The following is a 23,790-nucleotide window of genomic DNA, read 5'->3' as shown; positions in this document are numbered from 1 at the left end:
GCTCTTTTCAGTATTTCCTGTAAGGCTGGTTTGGTGTTTCCAAATTCTTTTAGTTTTTGTTTGTCCTGGAAGCTTTTTATCTCTCCTTCTATTTTCAATGATAGCCTAGTTGGATATAGTATTCTTGGCTGTATATTTTTCTCATTTAGTGCTCTGAATATATTATGCCAGTTCTTTCTGGCCTGCCAGGTCTCTATGGATAAGTCTGCTGCCAATCAATATTTCTATCATTGTATGTTACAGACTTCTTGTCCTGAGCAGCTTTCAGGATTTTCTCTTTGTCACTAAGACTAATAAGTTTTACTATTAGATGACGGGATGTTGACCTACTTTTATTGATTTTGAGGGGGGGTTCTCTGTGCCTCCTGGATTTTGATGATGCTTGTTCCCTTTGCCATATTAGGGAAATTCTCTATTATAATTTGCTCCAATATACCTTCTCTGCTCCCCTCTCTCTTCTTCTCCTGGAATCCCAATTATTCCAATATTGTTTCATCTTATGGTATCACTTATCTCTCACATTCTCTCCTTGTGGTCCAGTAGTTGTTTCTCTTTTTCTCAGCTTCTTTATTCTCCATCGTTTGGTTTTCTATATCACTAATTCTCACTTCTGCCTCATTTATCCTAGCAGTAAGAGCCTCCATTTTTTATTGCACCTCATAAATAGCTTTTAAAAATTTCTACTTGGTTAGATTTTAGTTCTTATATTTCTCTAGAAAGGTATTTTATTTCTCCAGAAAGGAATTCTCTAATATCTTTTATGCTTTTTTCGAGCCCAGCTAGCACATTGATAGTTGTCATTCTGAACTCTAGTTCTAACATATTACTAATGTCCATATTGATTAGGTCCCTGGCAGTTGGTACTGCCTCTTGTTCTTTTTTTTTTTTTTTGAGGTGAATTTTTCTGCCTTGTCATTTTACTCAGGTAAGACTAGATGAATGAGAGAACAAAATATTAAAAGGCTAGCAATGACCCCAGAAAAATAAACACTAACCCAATCAGAAGAGACCCAAAACCAGGGGGAGAAGAAAGGAGGAAAAGAAAAAAAGAAAAAAATATATAATAGACTGGTGAATACAACAGAACCACACACCTGATTTTGGTTGTACTTTGGCCTGTTAGAAGAAACTGCCTCCCAAAATGTTAAATAAAGAAAAACTTTTATGTATATATATACACAAAAATAAGGGTAAACCTGATGGAGGGATGGAATATGACTATAACAATGAAAATTTAAAAAGATTTTTAAAAAGGAATCAAAAAGATAAGAAGTTGATTGAAAAAAAAAAGGAGAGAATGTGATCAGGCTGGAGACTAGAACAAAGCCATATGCTAGATTTAGGGTATATTTTGATCTGTTAGAAGAAACTGTATCTCAAAGTTTTAAAGAAATAAAAACTTACATGTATACAAACAATAGGGTTACATACAATGAAGGGATAGAATATGGCTATACAATGAAAATTAAAAAAATTTTTAAAAGGTATTGATAAGATAAAATAGTTTAAAAAGGTTAAAATCGGAAAGAGGAAACATTAAAAAAATGGAATAAAAAATAAAATAAAAGAAATAATAACTTTGAAAGAATAAAGAATCATGGCAAAAAAGCCACAAATTCTATGTGCTGTATTCCCCTCAACTCTGAAGTTTTGCAGTTCTCATTGATTGGTGAACTTGGTCTTTGCTGGATGTTCTTGCTGATCTTCTGGGGGAGGGGGCCTGTTGCCATGATTCTCAAATGTCTTTGCCTGAGGTGGAATCACACTGCCCTTGCCAGCGGCCAGGCTCTGCAATTTGCATGGGTTCCCAATCGGTAGCTTTTGTTCCCTGAATGCTTTCTGTAGAGTGTGGGACGACAAGAATGAAAATGGCGGCTTCCCAGTGTGCAGTCCAGGAAGAGCTGAGAGCTCAGGATGAACCGAGAGCTCAGGCCCCACTCCTCAGACAAAAGCAGTCAATCCCTCCCCTCCCTCTGGGCTCTGGTCGCACTCCGAGCTCACCCAGCCTGTGACCGAATGTTTCTGTCTCTGGCATTTGGTCCCATTTGGAGTTTCCATACCCAGCAGATTCCTGCAGCATGTACCCGCTTTACTCCCCCTGGGGGAGGGAGGTGAATCTCCCTGGATCTGACCTTTATGGGGTCCCCACTCCCAGATTAGTGGCCCAGGTGTCAGGGATCTTGGTTTATGGCAACCCTGAGCTGAGAGCCCACTCCTCTGCTCCGTCTCTATAGCTGGTTTCCTGCTCCAATACCTGGGAGCTCTGCCACACTCAGGCACCCCCAGTGTTTTTGTGACCCTGAGGGACCTGAGACCACTGTCCCCTATGGGGACAGTGTAGCCTCTGGAATGACGTCCCTCCATGGGCTTCTAAAAGTTCTGATATTGTGCTCTGCTGCTCTATTGCTTGCTGGAAGCCAGCTGACAGAGGCTTCTTCCACCCCGCAATCTGTCTTCCTGTATATCCCCTTGGACTCACTTCTCTGTACCTCCTACCTCCCAGAAAGTAGTCACTTTTCTGTTCCTAGAATTGTTGCTATTCTTCTCTTCGATCTCCTATTGAGTTTGCAGGTGTCCAGAATGATTCGACAACTATCTAGCTGAATTCCTGGGACCCAATGGAAATTTAGGTCTCCTACTTCTCTGCCATCTTGCTCCTCCCCCTAGTTATCTCTTTTAACCCCTAGACAAGCCATTCTGCCCATGTGCTAGATGAATCTCCATAAAACTGCATTTTGATCTTGTCATTCCCTTACTAAAACACCTAAAGCATGACTTGTCATACTGTGACAATAAAGGTTAAATTGCATAGCTTCATATTTAAAATTTAAGCCTAACTTACACTTTCAGTTTTATCTTTTTCTTATGTTAAGTCTACTATAACCAGACTGCTCTCTTGAACTTGCCTTGAGGGCTCTTGCTCTGTATCTTTACTTAGGCCAATATTAACTTATTACATCCTCCTTTGGGTCTTTCTCTTCCTTTCCTTCTCCTTTCTTCCAAATTTCTTTTCTAGTCTCTCCTTTTAACTTCCCTGAAATTCAGCTTAATTTTCGTCATCTCTGTAAGGATCACACACCATCAAGCCATTTAATGTCACCACAATATGACACTTAGTTTGCATTGCCTTGATTTATAAAGCCACCTGTGGTAAGACCTTGGCTTTATACATCAGGAAGCCCCGGATTTGGTTTGTTTTTCAGTCCAGCCGCTTATTAGCAATATGGTCTTGGGCAAGTCCCTTCACTTCAGAGTTTCATTTTCCTTATCTACAGAATGTAAATAGAGGATGTTTTCATGGGATTGTTTTAAATAATACTTGAGATAATGTATGTAAGTTAGTCAATACAATTATTGATACTTTGGAAGCACTCTATAAGTGATAGGGTATTATTATTATTCATTCTGTTTTTCTCTAATTATGCCATCTCTAACTAGATGAGGAGTCACTTAAATAATGCCTTGTGTACTGCTGATACTGCGCCTTGTCTGTTGGGTAGTCATTTCAGATCTATCCCTTTTAGTTCCTGGGTTTCCTGCACAGTCCTCTAAATATTCACCCAGTTGTTCAGCTATGGTTTTTGATGGTCATTTGGGACTCAGAATGGAAACATACATTCCAGAAAATGGCTAGAACATGTAGGAAAGCAACTGTACCTATTATTCTATTTTAGTAGTTGTTAAAATTAGGGAAAACTGTGATTGAAATTAGAGAGTCTTTATTTTCATTTGGGTGGTTTATTAAGTTTAGGGGAAAAAAAGATGTGAATACCATGCTGAGAGTATCTGTCTAGTTAATATTTTATTTGTTGCAAATGGTTTTCAGTGTTTTGTTTTGTTTTGTTTTTGCCAACCTCAAAGCTCAAAATACTCTGCCTTGACAGAAGAAAATTGAGAGGCGTGATATATTTCATTAAGGAAAGCTGGTCATAGTCAGAGGTCAGGAGAATCAAATTGAATTGTGGATCCGAGGGAGGCCAAGAAAAGAGCGTTTTTAAACCTAGCTAAACACAAGGTACTGCATCATTAAAGGGGGAAAGTTACAGGCTCACAGTGAAGAAGAGAGCACTTAAATTGCTCTCGATTCTCTTGGAGAAGAATAAACATGTATACAAAGGCCCAAGAACCTGGTTCTCAGTTTCCAAAGGAAATAATGCGTGTTCTGTCAGTGGAGCTCAGACTGTTCAAAGGCTAAAAAGCACGGCCCGGCAGGAGCTGGAAGCGGGGACTTCATACAGCAGCTCTGTGTCTTTGGTAGTCTCTTGCAGTTGGGACTGAAATTAAAAGTAGTTGAGTGCAACCAGTTCTAAATGTCAGATGGGACACTTTGCTCAGCAGGCAGGGCCCGATGCTGATTTTCCCGTTGTGTTATGCATTGTTGTGTGAGATGTTGAATCAGGGTCCTTGTTAGTGCATTCCTTAATGTGAGAGCTGGAGAGCAGCTTGGTCCACAGTTAATATTCTGTGATGTTATTGCCTATTGGCCTTGGACTTCAATTGAGTGAGGTTTTTATCAACTTGGTTTTTTTTCTCTTTTGACACCTGGAGGCAATGTTCTTTCAACTTGATTGGTCTTTTCTATGGACACTTCTTGTGAATGCTTAAAAGTTGTGCTTTCTAAATTGGTAGTAAGGCACGGAGACGGTTGTTCGCACAAACAAATAGAAACATGGGAGGACTTTTTCAAAAGAGTATTGCGTTAACTATCTGATCTCTATGGTTACATATATAATTCTAAGGGATTTTTTAAAAAAAGTTTTATTTATTTGTCAGAGAGAGAGAGAGAGAGAGAACAAACAGGGGGAGTGGCAGGCAGAGGAAGAAGCAGGCTCCCTGTTGAGCCCCGACATGGGACTGGATCCCTGGGATCATGACCTGGGCGGAAGGCAGACACTTAACTGACTGAGCCACCCAGGCAGCCCTCTAAGGGAATTTTACATGATGGTTTTGACTTAAGTTTTTGAATACTTGTTTATAATTTTGGTAGCTCCTAATAGGTTATGTGAATGTGGACACTGCATCTGTTGAAACGCTGGTCTTTTTTTTTTTTTTTTTTAAAGAATTTATTTATTTATTTGAGAGAGAGTGAGCAAGCAGGGGGAGGGACAGAGGGAGAAGAAGAGAATCTCAACAGACTCTGCACTGAGTGCAGAGCCCAGAGCGGGGCTGGATCTCAACCCTGAGATCATGACCTGAGGGGAGATTAAGAGTCAGAGCCACCCAGGTGCCCCCAAACTCTAACATTTACCCTACCCATATAGGGTAGGTCAAATAAGATAGGAGAGGGAAGGAGATAGGGTAGGCTTTGAACGCTCCATGTGCTGGGGCCTGTTATTGAGAGTTCAGGGAGCGATCTGGGAAGCTGAAGAGTGATGTGCTTGGCTCTGTAATGGCTCCAGAATAGTCCGTAAGTGAGAGAATGCAAATAGTACTAAAGCATCCAGGAAATTGCTTCACATAGGGCAGTATTCCTCAAACTTTCGCTTACATCGCAAACCTGGAGGGCTTGCTGAAACACAATATTATTGGTCCCCATTTTCAGAATTTCTTAATCAGAAGAAGGTCTGAGGTGGGGCTCAAGCATTTACCTCTCTAACAAGTTCCTGCATGATGCTAAGTTATTGCGGGTCTGTGGGCCCCCTGAAAGAAGGCAGTGATTCTTGTCGTATTTCTCAAACTTTAATATGCAGCAGGATCACCTTGGAGAAGTTGTAAAATCTGTAAATTCTTTAAAAATTATACTGGTGAGGGGTACCATTCTGTAACAGTTGGTGATCCTGTGACTTTTGATCCTGGGGTTCTAAGTTATGTGTAGAGATTCATGAAAATCTTTAAAAAGGAGAGAAATTATACTGGTGAGGCTCAAGATTCTGAATTTAAAAAAAAGCACCCTTAGTGATTCTGCAGACATTGATCCAGGGGCACTGGCCTGGGCACTGGGATTCCAAGGAAAATCTCTAACCCTTTAGTGTTTGAGTTTTTCATATTGTCATAACCCATTGTGTCATGAATGTCAGTTACTGACTGTTAAAGTTCTAATCTCCTTGAAAAGCAAGATTAAGTAAAATGGAAACATTACCATATTTCAATGGCTTAATGGTATCATAGGCCAGATCACATCTCATGAAAATAGGGTATTGTGAAATGCTAAGCATTTCAAATGTGATATGCTATAACTTGACTTGATAGAACAGGACTTCGGCATGAAAAAGTTGTCTAATCTCCTGATATTAAGTAAAATGTAAGTAAACCAAATCTCTTAAAGGAATCCACAGGATATAATGAAAAAGATCTTTGCGATGGGTAGATCCTGGCTGTAACACTTAGAAAGCCTGGGCAAGTTACTTAACATTTATGATGATTAGTTTTCTCATCTGTAAAAGGGACATAGTAATTTCTGTCTTACATGTCATGAAGATTAAATAGATAATATATATATATAGACAGGGCTAATGCAGCTTCTGACGTATTGCAGATATTTAATAAATGGTAGTTAAAGAAGAGATGATAGGACAGGCATCTCTCATCTTGTGGTTTCTTTCCCCCATGCAGTTTAGCTGTGATATGGGAGATGCTCATCTATCTTAACATTCCGTGGTCAGCAGTTTCAGCCAGTGCTTTTGTATGGATTTTAGACTGACTCTTAAAGTAAATATCATCCCTGAAGTCTTTTTCATATAATGAATGTAACCTTAGAGATATAAATTAACACTATGAAATTTTAAAACTAATTTTGGATATTACATGATGAAAAAATACCCTTTCTTTGATTAAATAGATATATGGTGCATGCTTATTGGATATAAGGCTAATAAATTTTTATAAAAGATTTTATTTATTTATTTGACAGAGAGAGTGATCACAAGAAGGCAGAGAGGCAGGCAGAGAGAGAGGGGGAAGCAGGCTCCCTGCAGAGCAGAGAACCCAATGTGGGGCTCGATCCCAGGACCCTGGGATCATGACCTGAGTGGAAGGCAGAGGCTTAACCCACAGAGCCACCCAGGCGCCCCTAAGAAAATATTTTTTAAAAAAGATGAGGTGATGGGATGCCTGGTGGCTCAGTGGGTCTTCTTAAGCCTGATTATTCCAAGAGTATCTTTCTCTCTCTATGCCTCTATGTAGAGTACTTTTCCTCTGTATTTCCCTTTACCCCTTCTTATGAGAAGGAGTAGATGGGACACTCAGCCAGGATTCTTGAAGAGACGTTAATTAAGAGACAGTTTAAGGAGAAGTGAGTCAGGTTCAGAAACCAAAAAGGGTGGTGAAGGGCCAGGGGGCAACTGTTCTCACCTAGGCTAGACCTGAAGGACCATCAAGGTTGAGGAAACTGTGTTAGTAACCGGTAGAAGAGGGCTCATCTGATGGCAGCTGTAGTGCCAGCAGGATGCAGGCACTGCCAGAATCTGAAAGCAGGGAGGGAATATGAAGAAAATGTGGATCAGTGTCTCTCCGATCCCACTTTGGGATCTCTTGTCAGTGCATCCCACTGGCCAAACCCAAATAGAAGCCAGTGGTCAATAAAGCTTGTGTGATGTAGTCTTTAGAGGTCAGCTTCACAGGACAAGAGCAAGGCTGAGAGAAGACGTGAACAGATGGGTGCTCAGAGGTGCCTAGAAAATAACCAGCACAAGCAGTTGTTTTTTGTAATAAAGTTTGTAAATGAATTATGTTGATCTAAAAGCATTGAGACGGGAAATGAGATCAAATTTTGCTTGTATGTAAAGAGGAATATCAAGAAATTTGGTCTGGTTGTAGGGTGAGTCAAAGGAAGTAGTGATCATGTTGGAAAAGGTATATTTTTAAATAAGATTTTATTTATTCATTTGAGAGAGGGAGAGAGCCAGAGAGCACAAGGTGGGGGGGTGGACAGAAGATGCAGAGGGAGAGGCAGACTGGCAGCCTGATATGGGGCTAGATCCCAGGACCTAGAGATCATGACCTGAGCTGAAGGCAGACACTTAACCACCAGAGCCACCCAGGTGCCCCTGGAAAAGGTATTTTGAATTAAATTGATTAGATGATTTTTAATGACAGTTTCAAAATTACTGACATTATTCACTGGATTTTAAAGTAAATTTGGAAAACTCTTTTTCAATGATTACAAATTAAAAGGAAGTCTTTAGAATATGATGAAAAGCTGGATCTTACTAGGGAAAAAGAATGAAAATAGAAGACAGAATGTTAAAATGGAGAGAAGATTAACTTAGCATCCAGGAGACAATGACACTGATCGTTTGTGAACATTTTCACTATAGACTCTGAACCTATTCCTCATGGACTCAGTGTGTATAATATTTCACATGGTTATTGTGTGACTAAATGAATAGATGTATGTAAAATGCTTAGAATGAAGTCAAAACATAACCTCTCAAAAAATTATAATACCGCCTTTGGAGTGCCAGATTTATGCCAGGAGCATCTCCAATCCTCCAAGTAACCTCATGTCATCAGAAGAACTGAGGCTCAGAGTTTAAGCGATTTTCAAGTTAGCATGGGGCAGAATTAGGCCTTCAATCCGGGCCTGTGGCATTCCAGTGCGAGGCTCTTTTACTGTCGTGGCAGTTCACATCCTTGCACCTTTTCTCCCATATGGCACAAATGCCCTTAAAATAGCTTTCTGAGAGAAGCTAAAGGATATAATTGTATAGTAAGTTCTTTCTGAAAGTCTGCTCAAGAAGATTATTTAGGTTGATTCCTATAATCTAACGTATAAAATACTTGAATATTGTGTGTGATCAACGCCTGCTTTTGAAATGTAGCTCGGGAAGTCATCTTAATCGTCCTCCTTGTCATCAACTCCAGATTGTTCTGCATATCATAGTCCCTCTGCCCAAGTATATGAACATGTATAATGGGGATACTCAGGAAAAATTGATGCATTTTCCTAATAGTTTTAAGAAATTATTATGTAATCAGAGAAATGTCAAAAAATTTAAAGAGCTTATAAACTCTAAAGTGAATAAACACAAAATAAAAGAGTAAGGATTAATAAGATTTATGTGTATCAGAGAGAAAATAAAACAAGAAAAAATATCCTGTTGACAATTACAGGAAAAAGTATTAAATACTTCAAAATGAGCTTAGAAAAGGGTGTGAATGGACTATACAAAGAAAACTGGAAAGCTTTTTTGGAAGACGAAAAGAAAGATTTGAAGAAGGATTGGATGAGATGACAAACAGTTGTTGGAGTTGTCAATTCATTTCATCTATTTATAGACTGAATGCTCTCCTAGTAAGTCCCTGGTTGGACTTTAAGGAATTAAACTCAACAAACTGATACCAAGCTTTAACTGGAAAATATATAGGCGTCAACTGAAAAGTTTGTTCTGGAAAAAAAAAAAGAGCAACAAAGAAGGATGTATCCCACCAAATATAGGGACACATATGAATCATTAAAAATTAGGACTAAAGGGAAGCGTGGGTGGCTCAGTTGGTTAAGTCATCTGCCTTTGGCTCAGGTTGTGATCCCAGGGGCGTGGGATCAAGCCCCACATTGGGTTCCCTGCTCAGTGGGGAGCCTGCTTCTTCCTCTCCCTTTGTCTGTCATTTCCCCGCTTGTGCTCTCTGGCTTTCTCTATCCCTCTATCAAATAAAAGAATTAAAAAAAAAAAATCTTTTTTTTTTTTTTTAAGATTTTCTTTATTTATTTGACAGAGAGAGAGACAGTGAGAGAGGAAACAGAATGGGGTGGGGGTTGGGAGAGGGAGAAGCAGGCTTCCCACCAAGCAGGGAGCCTGACACGGAGCTTGATCCCAGAACCCTGGGATCATGACCTGAGCCAAAAAGGCAGACACTTAACAACTGAGCCACCCAGGTGTCCCAATAAGTCAAATATTTAAAAATTAAAAAAAAAAAATTAGGACTAAGGATGAATGGAGCTGAAGAGAGATAGAAGAAGGATATACATACACACACACACACACCTATACTGAAATTATTTTTTATAGAAATTTGGCAGTAACTTAAATGTCATTAAAAAGATAATGGGCAAGTAAATTGGCAGACTTTAAAATGACAGGTATGAAGACTAGGCAGTGACATGGAAAAATAATTATAAATAATAATAAAGAAGAGTATAATATTTTGTATTTATAGTGTGTTAGATATACTAATTTCGAAGGAGACATACTAATGTTCACACTAGGATTATATTCACCTGTTTAACTGAATACATATTCATATTCGTAGATTTAAAGGAAAAAGAACATGAATAAATAAGAACAATGTTGAGTTCAGATAATGGAATAAGAATAATTTTTGTTGTTCCTTAAATTCTTTTACTTTTTGTAATGTTTTTACAATTTACAATGTAATGTGGGTTTTTTTTGTTTGTTTGGTTTTGTAATGTTTTAACAATAAAAGTTTTAATATAGGTTATGTAAACTTTCATACAGAATATGACCAAAGGGGTGCCTGGGTGGCTTAGTCAGTTAAGTGACTGACTTTGGCTAAGGCCATGATCTCAGGGTCCTTGGATCCCTGTCCTGTGTTCAGCCCCATGCTCAGAGGCAGTCTGCTTGTCCCTTTCCTTCTGCCCCTCCCTCTGCTTGTGCTCTCTCTGTCCGTCTTTCAAATAATAAATAAAATTTTAAAAAAATGAGATAGAATATGACCAAAGCATCAATCAAAGTGTTGTTTGGCATTCTGAACTTGAATCAGTAAAGACAGATCTCAATTATGAATGCAAGAGTTTCATCTTTTTTTTTTTAAAGGATTATTTCTATGTTTATTTGACAGAGAGAGAGTGTGTGTGAGCACAAGTAGGGGCAGAAGGAGACCGAGAAACAGGCTCCCCACCCAATAGGGAGTTCCATGTGGGGCTGGATGCAGGGTTGGATTCTAGGACTCTGGGATCATGACCTGAGCCAAAGAGAGATGCTTAACTGACTGAGCCACCCAGGCACCCCACAAGAGTTTTATCTTGTTTACGATTATCTTGACTGTATTAAATCTGCTAATGTTACTTAAATTTCCTTATGATTAGATGTACATTTTCAGAATTTCTTTAATCTGTTCCTCTTACATATGCTATTTTTACATCTTTTCATCTACTTTGTTTTGCTAGGTTTCTGAGCTCTTGAAATATTTACATATTTTTTGTTTAGCTCTTTTGCATTTATAATAGAGTGAGTTTTCTTATAAAGTAAATTTTTTAGTGCCTACTGTAAACCTGTTTTTATTAGAAATGAAAAAACTCTTCTTAATGACAAATTAAAATGATTTCAAACTTATATTTCCTTTTTTGTTTTTTTAGGTAAGTAACTGAACAGGGACATGAAGAACTGATATTTCAAATGACAGCCATGTTGCAAAAGGTACTTTTGATATTTTAATATTACTGTAAAAGGAATTCTATAAAAAGACACAGAGGTTGGAAAGTAAATGCAATTTTGGAGAAAAAAATTTTTTTAAGTAAACAGATGTTTAAAGATATTATAGCTTTAATGGTATTTTAATTATGAGAAATGTAATATGTGATATGACTTTATTCTGTAGTCATGGAAATTATTGTCAGTATTATTTGGGAGTGGAAAGATAAATGAATTGATCATTATGTTCACATATTCACTGGTGGAAAGAGGGAGGTGGGGAGCAAAGTTTGACACAATAGAGAAAATGAAAACATTGGGATTTGTGCGTCATAGTCATCTATTTTTTTCTAAGGGCTTATGGTTTCTTCTCTGTGATCAAAACATTATCTCCAGAATTGCTCATAAAATTGATTGCTCTAAGCTTGTCAGTAAACCAGTTTGATTCTGGATAATTTAAATTCTGGATAATTTAAATCATGGTGGAGGATTCTCCAGATCTATTTATGTAAAAAAATTAAATAAGGGAGAAAATGAAGAAATAAGGAAATATTACACTCAGAGAAATAATAGAATATAAAAATTCCTCATCTTGGTTATCTATCACCTACATAAGTTTGTGAAAATCTGATTTTTTTAAAGTCACTTTCTTTTCTAGAAGAAATCTTTGAAATACTGTAGAAACCATCGTGTCTAGTTACAGGGGAAACAGTTGCATTATGAATTGTTAGATGATCTGTGTGATGCCATGAACATTGATAATCATGCAAGAGACATGAGATGGAGTAAAGCATGTATTGTCCCTTTATACTAAGTTAATAGCTCATTTCAAAAAACAGAAGATATATGAGAATATCAAGGGAGGAGAAATCAATGCAACTTATTATAAAATCACGGTTTTAAAAAATTTCTAATTTTGCTTGGGAATTTTCTGAAGCGTTTTATAAATCTCAGGACAGGTACCACTGAAGAGGGTTAATTTGAAAAGAAGTTTGAAAAAAAGTGGGGGAAATAATTTTATACCAAACGTTTATATTCTTTTAAAGGTAATCATTAAATTAGCATAAATTTTCTCTACCTTGTGGCTATTTTTTGGAGTGTCAAATGAGAATTAGGGAATTTTATTAATTCTGATAATAGGAGAGCACCAATCAGCTTGGGCTAGTTTCAGGAAAGGCAGATACTACCTTGTCTTATTGTATTAATATGTTATGATATAATTTGCTTCACGAGATACCAGTGAGACTTCCACGTATAAATGCCAAGTCAGCAGTTGGCTAGATGAGTTTAGAAACTCAGAGGAGATATCTGTGGTAGATTTTGGGAATCACTGTCTCACAGTTGGTAACTAAGACTGTGGGAACAAATGGGTGATTCTTAAAGAGATTATAGTGTGTTAAAGACCCTAGGACTAATTCCAATACTTGAAAGAAAGGTGAGACTAATCGGTTGACAGAAGCGTCAAATGTTGCTGACAGGTCAAAAAAGACAAAGACTTCAATAAACCCATTAGGTTTTTCCACATAAATATCCTTAGTGACTTTGGCAAGGGAGGCTGTGGTGGAATGGTAGGGGCAGAAGCTAGATTGGAGGTGGGTTGAGGAATAAATAGGAGGTGAGGAGATGGAGTTAGCAAAAACAATAGCTCTTTGAAAATTTTGTGTGTGAATGAAAGTGGAGAGAATCCAGGAGCTGGACAGGGATGTTGGGATGAAAGAGTCTTGAACATGTTTAAGTGTTAATGGGGATGATGTAGAAGAAGGGGAGAGACTGATTGTATGGGTTTCTTGAGAATGGCAGAAAGGATGAAGCAGGTAGCCCAGGAAAAAGAATTACACATAAGTGGTGGGAGGATACCTACCTCAACATAACTAAGGCAATGATAGTAGGATGTATATAGGTACGGATAGGCTCATTGACTTGTGAGGGGAAGATTAGGGAGTATTAGCAATGGTCTCTGTTTTCTTCATGGAGAAGGTATGGCTAGAATAGTAAGGATCTGAGGAAAGGAGGAATGTTTGAAATAGTGTTTGTAGAGAATAGTAAGACAGAGGGAAAGTTGCATTGGAGAGTGTCTTAATAGACTAGGCTGGTATCAATAACTTGGAATTTGTAGTATTATCAGATTCTCTAAATTTTGCCAGTGGTCTTAAACTTCCAATTAGTAAGCTTTTCAACCTTCAGCCAACTTTGTAGACTGTGACAAGTGTTTGGTGGTAAAAGGACTTATTTAAACCTAGCAAATGATTACCTTCTTCCATAGAATAAGATGGAACCAAATTTAATTACATTCATCTAAGTATGGTCTTTTCCCTTAATTTTCATGGATGTATATCATGTATATTTATAAATGTACTATATGTGTGAATATTACTTTCAAAAAATTAGAAATCAGAGATGCTCTGCTTCAAGGAAAGTAGTAAGAAATATAGTGATTGTTCTTTTTTTAGGTCCTGAATTTTGGTATGTGTCTCCTAATGACAGTATTTTCATGGCAAATTTAGGAATGCTATTTGACTTTGAAGAAAAGATTACTTTTTTTTTTTTTTTTTTTTAAATCCAAAGCTTATGTCTTGGTTGCCGTGACAGAAGAGAGCCTACTTTCCCTACTCAGGTGTCATTAGCTTGGCACATTCTTTCCCTTCTGGAAAGTATCCTTTGGACAGTCAGGTTAGGCTGTGGAAGTATTAAACAGGCCCAGAAACTCTAAATTCCCATTTTGATTTTTAAGAGTGTTTACTTGAGGGCATAGAACTCTTTATTAAGCTGAAGAGATCTTCTAGTTCTGGGACTTCCAAATGTTTTTTTAGCTGCAAAACGACTTTGCAAATTAAAATTTGGTGTAAACAAAGATATAAGGAGAACTGTTCTAGATCCAGTAGACATGGGGGACCGGGGACACACCTATACTCGCCACCTCCTTCCCCCTTTCCTTATCTCCCTTTCAGGTGGGTCTTCTGAGACATCACCAATAAACCTCCATGGAACATTGAAAATTAAAATTCTAGATAATCACAACTGTAGTGAATTACATCAAAATATAAGGTTCTTAGGATAAATTGTGGTTTGGGGATATTTTTTTTCTTTGTAATAAAATAAGCAGGTTACTGTCAACTTTGATCCATATTGTGTAATTATCTTATATTGCTAATTTTAGTGATAACAGATACTAATTTTGGCCAAAGATGCTCCATAAAAACCATTTCTAAGTATGTTGTCAATCTGGGGTTGAGAAAGCCAGACACTCTGTTTAATTAAATCTGCTGGTAGGGTGACTACAGTTTGTAAATGGGAAACACTTTACTAAGCTCATGAGTAGAGCTGTTCTTTATTGTCCTCAAAGGGTATACATATGACTATGCGAGAGAGGGTTTAATTGCCTTGATCTTGAGCCACCATGAAAAGTTCAAGTAGCCAATATGATACTCTTCTTTTAGGGTATGACTTTGCCTGAGGCTAATGGTATTTACAGACATGGAATTGAATGTTTATAAGAAAATAACAGTTACCCTGTCTGGTTGGAAACCAGAGCATGGATAAGATACAGGGAACAGTCAAATGAAGGCTAAATTGAAGTATGTAGAACTTGCTAACAGTTATAAAGACAGACTAAAAAACTAATGGGGACAGTACAAAACACATGACATGTGACACATACAATACCAAATAGTTTATCTGTGTTATTTTTGAGAGTTCTAGCAACCCAATAAAGGTGGTATTATTTTTTTAAAAATTTTTAAAATGTAATTTCATTTTTTCAGTGAAAGTTGGTATTATGACTTGGTTTTCTATTTGATGAAACAGAGGCTCATAGAAGTTAAGTAGCTTGTCCAGTTTGCACAGTAAATTACCACCCAATGTGGTAGAGCCAAAATTTTATTTCAAGGCCAAAGTGGCCTAGTGAAGTCAGACCCAAAAGCCAGCCGGGATAAGAACTAGCTGAAGTTTTGAAGGGAAAGTTCCAAACAGATAGAGACAGCAAGAAAAGGCCTGGTCCTCCATGCCAGAAAATGCTACCCAAGAACTTAAATATTTCCAGTGGTTTACTGAGAAAGAAGTGGGTCTGAGCATCCAAAGAGGAATTTATATCCTTGAAACCTACTGCCTTTTTAATTGCCTCCACACAGTCCTCCCTCTAAATAACTGTGTGATTAGAGGACTATCTCTGCAGGGCTCAGGCCACTAGGGACTTTAGGCCAGCAAGAGCTTTTAATATAGAGATCACTGGGATGAACTCTGGCTGGCTGAGGACTCCCTCTGGTATCCCTGACTTTGGAAGTCTGGCCCATTATCCTTTCATTGCAAGATTCATTTCCTGGGGAAAGAGAAGAGCTCAGGACTCTGGATTATGTCCCTGACATCTATTCAGGTATATATCCCTGAGTCATAAATTAGAATATGTATCTCCTAGTATCTGAAATCTTGTTGTAGCTCTAGAGAAGCAAGGAACAAAAGGAAATGAGACAAAAGGGTTAAGTATGACATCATACGAGCTAACTACAAATTTCTAGTCTTGAGTTTTTACTTTTTTTTTTAAGGCTTGTTTAAATATGTAGGACTCAAATAAATAATAAAAATTTTAAAAAGGGATGTGTGGTTGGGTTGGTCAGAAGAGCATCAACTCTGGATCTCTGGGTCATGACTTCAAACTTAAATATGTAGGGCTACTGGCAGAAAATAGCAGAGATTAATCTTTTCAGATATTAGGGAATAGAATACCCTGCATTGACATAATTATTGATAATATGTGTATTTTTGTTTGCCTGTAATGTCAATGGTTTTACACTTCAAGTGATGCCAGTTTATCTTTTCATGTAAATAGTACATAATATTTGAGACCTTTCCTATGGTGATGGAATATATGTCCTTTGTTCTGGCCAATAAAATTATGACATGATTTGCTTAAATTTAGATAACTCCAAACTCTCAAGCTCTGTATTTTCTGGGGTATTTTTTCCTGAATAATGTATATCGTTGAGAGAATGATAGAATTACATTTGCTCATCTTAATCCATTTCAGTGTTACCAACCATCAAATCAAAATGGGAGCTTTCTAGTATCTCCTTTTTTTATTTTTTATTTTTTTCAAAAGATTTTATTTATTTATTTGACAGAGAGACACACAGTGAAAGAGAGAACACAAGCAGGGTCAGTGGGAGAGGGAGAAGCAGGCTTCCCGCAGAGCAGGGAGCCTGATGCCGGGCTGGATCCCAGGATCCTGTGATCATGACCTGAGCAAAGGCAGACTCTTAATGACTGAGCCACCCAGGCATCCTCTAGTCTCTCCTTCTAAGCTCGGTTTAATTGATATAATACCATTATAGTACCGTAATTGTGTTTGACTTACAGTTCTTGTGACTGGAGAATAGAACCTTTTTTTTTTTTTGGTTTGTTTGTTTCATTCTGTTTCCTCTTTTGTTATGTTTGGTTTTGGTTAAAGCTGTTTACAGCTGGCATAAAGTCCTTTTTTCTGTCCTCATTGTGAAAAAAAGAGAAAACGAAGACTCAGAAAACCAAAGTACTACTAATGTTTCTATGTACTACTAATGTACTAAGAAAAGAACATAATTTGGGGGTAAGTATTCACTCTATGATGAATTTTTCTGTACCACATTTCTCAGACACTCCTTCACTCTGTGGTCAGTCTCTGTACAACAGAGATCTTATAGAAAGGACTGGAATCTGATCAAGTGAACAACTTGCTGTAATGAACTCATTGATGGTTTACTTCTTTTAAAGCAAAATTTGCCTCCTGCTCCCATAATACTCCCATTTAATTTGTATAAACTAATTGTAATTCTAGCAATGCCCGTAACTCTTTTTTACAGTTACTGTAGTGGTCATATATTAACCAGAGGCACAGCAGTAAAATATATGTTAATTTTTGTTGTCAACCATATCTTTAGTGTTTAAAATTTTTCCACAAATAACCATAGAGTAAGCATGTTCTTCTTGGGTAAGTTAGAGGGACTTCCCCCCCCCCCACCCCCACAAACTTCTATGAATCACATCAATCTCGTGTCTGAGGCCACATGCTTACAGGCAGAGCATATAAGGAAAGCAGGACCTTACCCTGATCAGTGAACTAAAGCTGAAAAAACTGATCTCACAGAAAAGAGCATGCCCTTCTCAGCATGCATCTGGCCCCTTTCATTTTGCTTTCATCAGCTGGGGCTGTTCAGTGGTGCAAAGAAAACATTGTAAAATGCTTACAGCTTTTAGAAGTGCTTCTGAACTCTTCAGATAATGGTAAGAGTTGCAAATCTTATAGGAAGAGCCTATCCCATAAAAGCTTTCTTCAGCTCCACAGGGAATGGTGAACTTGAGTTACTGAGAGCTGCTCTAAAGTAAAATACTTAGAATAAGGAAATACTGAAGTATTCATTGTTGTGAAGCTTAAAGGAAACAAATGTGTGTTTCATTGCATGTCTAAACCTAATATCTATAAAGGGTGTCTGTGGCCACCAGCAGAGGGAAAGAGTGAAATTTTGCAGATGGAGAAAAAGGAACTTTCAATAACTAAGCTTAGTTTTTGGCAAAAATCCAACGCACTGGGAATTCTTCAGCAAAATGGGTTGAACTTGGCAGATCTGCAAATATGCATATTTCTACTTGGAACAATCAAGCAAACATAGAGACTTCCAGAGGAACTAATTATCTTTTGTCTTTTTTACCTTAGAAAGAGGGTAATATTTGGAAGACAATTGCTAAGAGATTTTAGAAGCAACATTTAAAAAACAGTAAAAGAAAAAACTATATTTAGCCTTTTCAAAAGTGTTTTTAATACCCATTTGTGCTCCCGAAATAATTTATCATAATTGACAGAAGCCCAAGCCATATGGTTTATAATTTGAGGACTTTTATTTATTTTGTCATTTGCCTTTTAAGCAAAAAGGAAATTCTATTTGAATATCTTTTGTTTTTCTTGCTACTTATTGTTATAGTTTCATCATTATGAGTGAATCAATGTAGCCAACTTTCTGAGTATGTATCCATGTGAGACAAATCTTGTTTACTGACTCAGATTATTTACATTGTAGAAAAACAAGCTACAGAAGAGTATAATGAGCTTATCTACAAAGAGTATTTTTCTGGCAAATATTGCTGTATACAAAATGTACTATATATTTCAATATTAATATGTAGTATATGTTTTATATTCGATTATATGCATGTAAATGAATTGTGTGATGACCTGGTCTTTCAGTACAAGGTATTACAGCAATTACAAGCAATTTGACTGTGCGTTCTAAATTCAAATATAGATATTTTAAGCATTTTATTTAAAAAATTAAATCACACAAAACAGTAGAGAAACTGATTTACTTAAAATGTAAATCCCTGACTTTCACGTTTTGTAATTGTTCAGTTACAGTTGGGGTATTGTAAAATATTTGGGCTTAAAATAGGCAAAGAGAAATTTACTTTTAAGGGTAGATAGAGAGCTTTTTTGTGTGTTTTTTTTTTTAATTTCTTTTCAGCATAACAGAATTCATTGTTCTTGCACCACACCCAGTGCTCCATGCAATATGTACCCTCCTTAATACCCTCTACCTGGCTCCCCCAACCTCCCACCCCCCCACACCGCCTCTTCAAAACCCTCAGATTGTTTTTCAGAGTCCATAGTCTCTCATGGTTCACCTCCCCTTCCAATTTACCCCAACTCCCATCCCCTCTCCATCTCCCTATGTCCTCCATGTTATTTGTTATGCTCCACAAATAAGTGAAACTATATGATACTTGACTTGATAGAGAGCTTTTTAAATAGAGTGAATAAATTTATTTTTCTGAGGTGGAATGATGGCCAAGGTTAGAAAAACAAAAAGACAAAGAAAGAAAGAAAAAAAACCCATTTCTGTCATAAATATCTGTGCATATTTTATGTGGTTATCATGACAATTATTTCTAAGTATGGATGAGGAAGGGAAGATTAGTTCTTTTTTGTTGTTGAATATGAACACTAAGAGCTAGAAAATGTAGCAAGTCTATCGAGACAATTAGGGTAGGAACTTAGAGATCTATTGACTTTGCAGAAAGTGTAGAGTTAATTTTAAGGTAGTATTGTTATAAGAGTAGCAATGACACAACATTGTTTCTATTTGTAAACATTGCCCTAAAAGGACTGAAATTAGGGAGTTGCAAAAACATCCATCTGATAGAAAAGATTGTAAGTGGTGGTTACAAAATACATCATTAGCCATTGTTAGTGAATGGAAAAAATAGCAATTAGCCCCCCCCCCCCCATGTATGTAGAGTTCTGGTTTGGGTCCATCAGTTTCACCTCCTGTAAATCTACATTAAAATTCTATATTAGACCATGTGTGGGCCTTTATATCCTTCAGGAACATAGCTAATTTAAAAATATTTTTATAGGGGCACCTGGATGGCTCAGTTGGTTAAGCAGAGGCCTTTGGCTCAGGTCATGATCTCAGGGTCCTGGGATTGAGCCCCATGTCTGGCTCCCTGCTTAACAGCGAGTCTCCTTCTCCCTCTGCCTCTACCCCATGCCTTGTTCTTCATGCTCTCTCTTGTTGCTCTCTCTCTCAAATAAATAAAAATCTTTAAAAACAAACAAAACTTATAGTACAGGTATGCATAAACTCTTACACTGCTGTTATAGGCTTCCTAGATTGTGTGTGTGTGTATATATATATATTTATACTTGTATTTCTATATCCCTTTAGCTGACCAGTATTTCATATTTTATTATTGCTATTTTCTGCTTAGTAAAATCTGTAAGAGATAAATCAATTTAGTGAAGTTACAGATCATCAACTATATGAAAGGTTTAATGAATAAATGAAATTTGATTAACAAGAGACAAAAATGAAGAACAATAATGGCAGAGTAGTAACAAACATAAAATATTATAGAAGCACTATATTAAAAATTTTTAATTTTATGTTCATATGTTTGATGGAAACTGTGGGTGGATCTATCAGATATGTAGGCAAAGTAAGGACCCAGGGGTAGGGATTCTCATTTTAAATTAGCCACGTAATAGTTTATTATAATTAATCACCTACAGCTTAAGATTGCATAGATGACATGGGCTGAAATGCTGATGGCTTTTTAGATGTGTTAAATTTTGTGTGGTTCTGTTTCTCTTACCTTTTCTCAGTGGATGTTTGTGTAGTTGATTGGAAATATACTTTTTGGCTTAAGCCTGAGTGTATTTGAGGCCAGGTCAACAGAGTGATTGATTAACTCATCCTGTCAACAATATGGTTTTTATACTTGCTTTCAAAATTTAGACACAAATGTTTGATATATTTTAAACAAGTGAGAAATAAACTATATTTTTCCATTAGTAAATCTATTTTAGTTAGATGTTCCATACCGGGGGGCTGGATCTTAGCATCCCCTGAGAAAAGCCACTGGTTTTATCATATATTCTGTGAATCATGGGTGGTAATTCATTACTTTTTTTTTATTGTGGTGAAAAACACAACATTATCAATATGATTTTTAAAAAGTGTAACACTACTCTTTTACTTACTATATTGTCAATGACATGAAACGAAGCTGAAGTTGTCTCTATATAATTTGTTTTTGCCAAGTTATTCAGGTAAAAAAAAGGAAAAATAATTGTAGCTAAAATATTTTAATAATTATTTGAGTCAGCTAGAAAAATAGTTCACATTCTGGAGCAAGTTAACTAAAAGCATGTTTATTTAATTACTGTACTAATGATCTTGGGGTCTGTGATCCAGCCCTGATGCAGCCTTGCGTGTGGCTCCCTGCTCTTCAGGGAGTCTCCTTCTCCCTAGTCCTTTGCCCCTCCCCCTGCTCGTGCTCTTTCTCTCTCAAATAAATAAAATCTTTAAAAAGGTGCAATCCACGGGTGTGTGGGTGGCTCAGTCATTAAGTGTCTGGCTTGAGCGCAGATCATAATCCCAGGGACCTGGGATCAAGCCTGTATCAGGCTCCCTACTCAGCAGGAAGCCTGCTTCTCTCTCTTCCACTCCCCTGGCTTCTGTTCACTCTATTGTTGTGTCTTTGTCAAATAAATAAATAAATATCTTTTAAAAAAATAAGAAAAATTAAAAAGTGGAATCATTATCATTCTAAAAACAAAAGTGGTAGAAAGGAAGGAAAAGTGAGATAGAGGGAAAGAATGAGAAAGTGAGATTGCCAATCTATCATGAGAACTTTATTAAGTCATTATTAGCCCCTTCTAAATGACATAATGTTGGAAAATTGATCTTACTTTGTATCTTTTACTTATTTTTCTAAAACTACATTTTTAAATGGGATTATTTTTAAAAATATTTTATTTATTTATTTGACAGACAGAGATCACAGGTAGGCAGAGAGGCAGGCAGAGAGAGGGGAAGGGAAGCAGGCTCCCTGCTGAGCAGAAAGCCTGATTCGGGGCTGGATCCCAGAACCCTGGGACCATGACCTGAGCCAAAGGCAGAGGCTTTAACCCACTGAGCCACCCAGGCGCCTCTTAAATAGGATTAATTTTTGAATAATACATTTCAAGAAATAGATGTTCTTGAATTTTCCTCAGTTAGATTTTTGGATTCTAAATGAGGTCAATACCTTGAATTGTTTAATTGCTTTAAAAAATCTCTTTGTATCCTCTGTTCCCTTCATTTGTATTGCCCTTATTTGTAAATTTGTTAGACATGTATTATAAGCTTGTATAGATGTACCTATTTTTATTCAGTAACTTGAAGACCCTATTTGGAAACCATAGAGAAATTATAATACAGTACCCAGAGTGGAGTTTAACAAGAGATCCAAGCTTATAAAAACAGGACAGTTTGCTATTTAGTTATAAGAGCATCTTCAAGGCATTTTTTTCTACATTTATATTCTCTTATATTAGGGAAACTTTCACAGATGTTTTATCCTGTCTTCTTTTGTTTTCTTTTTTTATTTTTTAACATTTATTTTTTGTTTAAGAGAGAGAGAGAGAGAATGAATGTGTATGTGTGCGCAGGAGGAGAAGCAGAGGGAGAGAAAGAGAGAAGGAGAGAGAATCTGAAGCAGACTTAGAGCACGGATCTGGACACAGGGTTTGATCCCAGGACCCTAAGATTATAACCTGAGTGGAAATCAGGAGTCAGCTGCTCAACCCACGGAGCCATCCAGGAGCCCCTAACCTCTGTTCTTTTCAATAGACATGATATCCTTATTGCCTCCTTTCTGCTGAAAACCTCAGGTGCATCATTCTTTGAGGTAGATTTTTATTATTTCCATTCTGTCGAAGTGGAAATTGATATAGGTGTGGTTACATAACTTGTTTGGGTCACATTAATTGTGACATGACTAGGTTTCAAACCTACCCTTGTTTGATTTCAAAACTCATGATTTTATTCATGAAATCAAACTGTATCTGAGTATGTAGATTTATGTAAACATAGTAATGAAAGGTCCATTTGTGTTAACTTTATTGCATCTGGTCATTTACAGAGTTAGCATAGGCTGAAGTTTGATATAGTTGCATAAGGTATCTAGTATGAACTAAAATCTGATATTTTTTCCCCCACACCTGCTTAATTTTCCTTCTGTGAGCTGGAGGAGAAAAGGTCCCAGCATATGCATATTGAGACTTGGAAAGAATGATACCGGCTGTTTCCTAAATGTAGAGATGGAAGGTGCTTTAGAGAGTTAGTCCCCCTCCTGATTTTTAAAATTCAAATTCCTATCTCATGACTAAAATAATAGTCTAGGTAAGAACATAATGTTTCCTTCATTGGAGGAAAAAAAATTATTGGGGATGCTTGAACATGTGAATTTGAAGATGAATCCTGCTTTTGGAAAGTTAAATGCAGCAGTCTACGGTTAACAGTAATGACTGGTGCTTCTGGGGGGGCCATGTCCCAGTGACTGCTGCTTCCTTCTGAATAGCTATTGGAAAATATCTCTAGACTAAAGTGTGTGACTAAATATAGGGTCCATGTTTTCTGATTTTCCCAAGATGATAAGTCTCTTTCTCCTGAATTGAATTGAGTTTCAGAAATTAGATTTTGATTTCTTCTCTAGTTATTTCTGCTCTTTCCACTTCCTTGTGTAGTTTTTTTTTTTTAGCGATAGCTCCTCTGGACAGGGACCTAATTTGCTTTCTTAGGATCCTCAGTGTCTCAAAGCTTACGATGGGAGCTCAGTAAACATATTGGGATATACAAATGAGTGGTAAATGTCAAACCCCAACTAATGAAATCCTTATTGAGAACACAAGACCTTATAGAGCATGAAGTCTCCAAAAAGATTTTTTTTTTAAAGGGTAAGTTATAGGTGCCTGGATGGTGCAGTTGGCTAAGCATGCAACTCTTGGTTTCAGCTCAGGTCATGATCTCAGGGTCGTGAGATGGAGTCCTGCATTGGGCTCTGCGCTCAGTGGGGAGTCTGCTTGAAAGATTCTCATCCTCTCCCTCTGCTCCCCGCCCCCCAAAAATAAATAAATAAGTCTTAAAAAATAAAGGGTAAGTTAAAATTCTCAAAGAAAAATATTAGATGGAGGGGCACC

General features: G+C 37.1%; 1 protein-coding gene across 2 annotated transcripts in view; it reads left to right on the top strand.

The window, feature by feature from the left end:
* ANK2 (ankyrin 2) overlaps positions 1-23,790 on the top strand; it is a 655,140-nt gene that overhangs the window by 169,249 nt on the left and 462,101 nt on the right. Inside the window, exon 2 of one of the 2 annotated variants that reach the window (XM_044224185.1) lies at positions 11,255-11,315. The exons of the other annotated variant lie outside the window; for it this stretch is intronic. Coding sequence (XP_044080120.1) covers positions 11,295-11,315 — 21 coding nt within the window. The 5' untranslated portion in view covers positions 11,255-11,294. The remainder of the gene's footprint in view (positions 1-11,254; positions 11,316-23,790) is intronic. 2 annotated transcript variants of the gene reach the window in all.

This window comes from Neovison vison, chromosome 11, assembly GCF_020171115.1.
Source record: "Neovison vison isolate M4711 chromosome 11, ASM_NN_V1, whole genome shotgun sequence".
NCBI classification, from domain to species: Eukaryota; Metazoa; Chordata; class Mammalia; order Carnivora; family Mustelidae; genus Neogale; species Neogale vison.
This window is presented reverse-complemented; position numbering and strand designations above follow the sequence as displayed.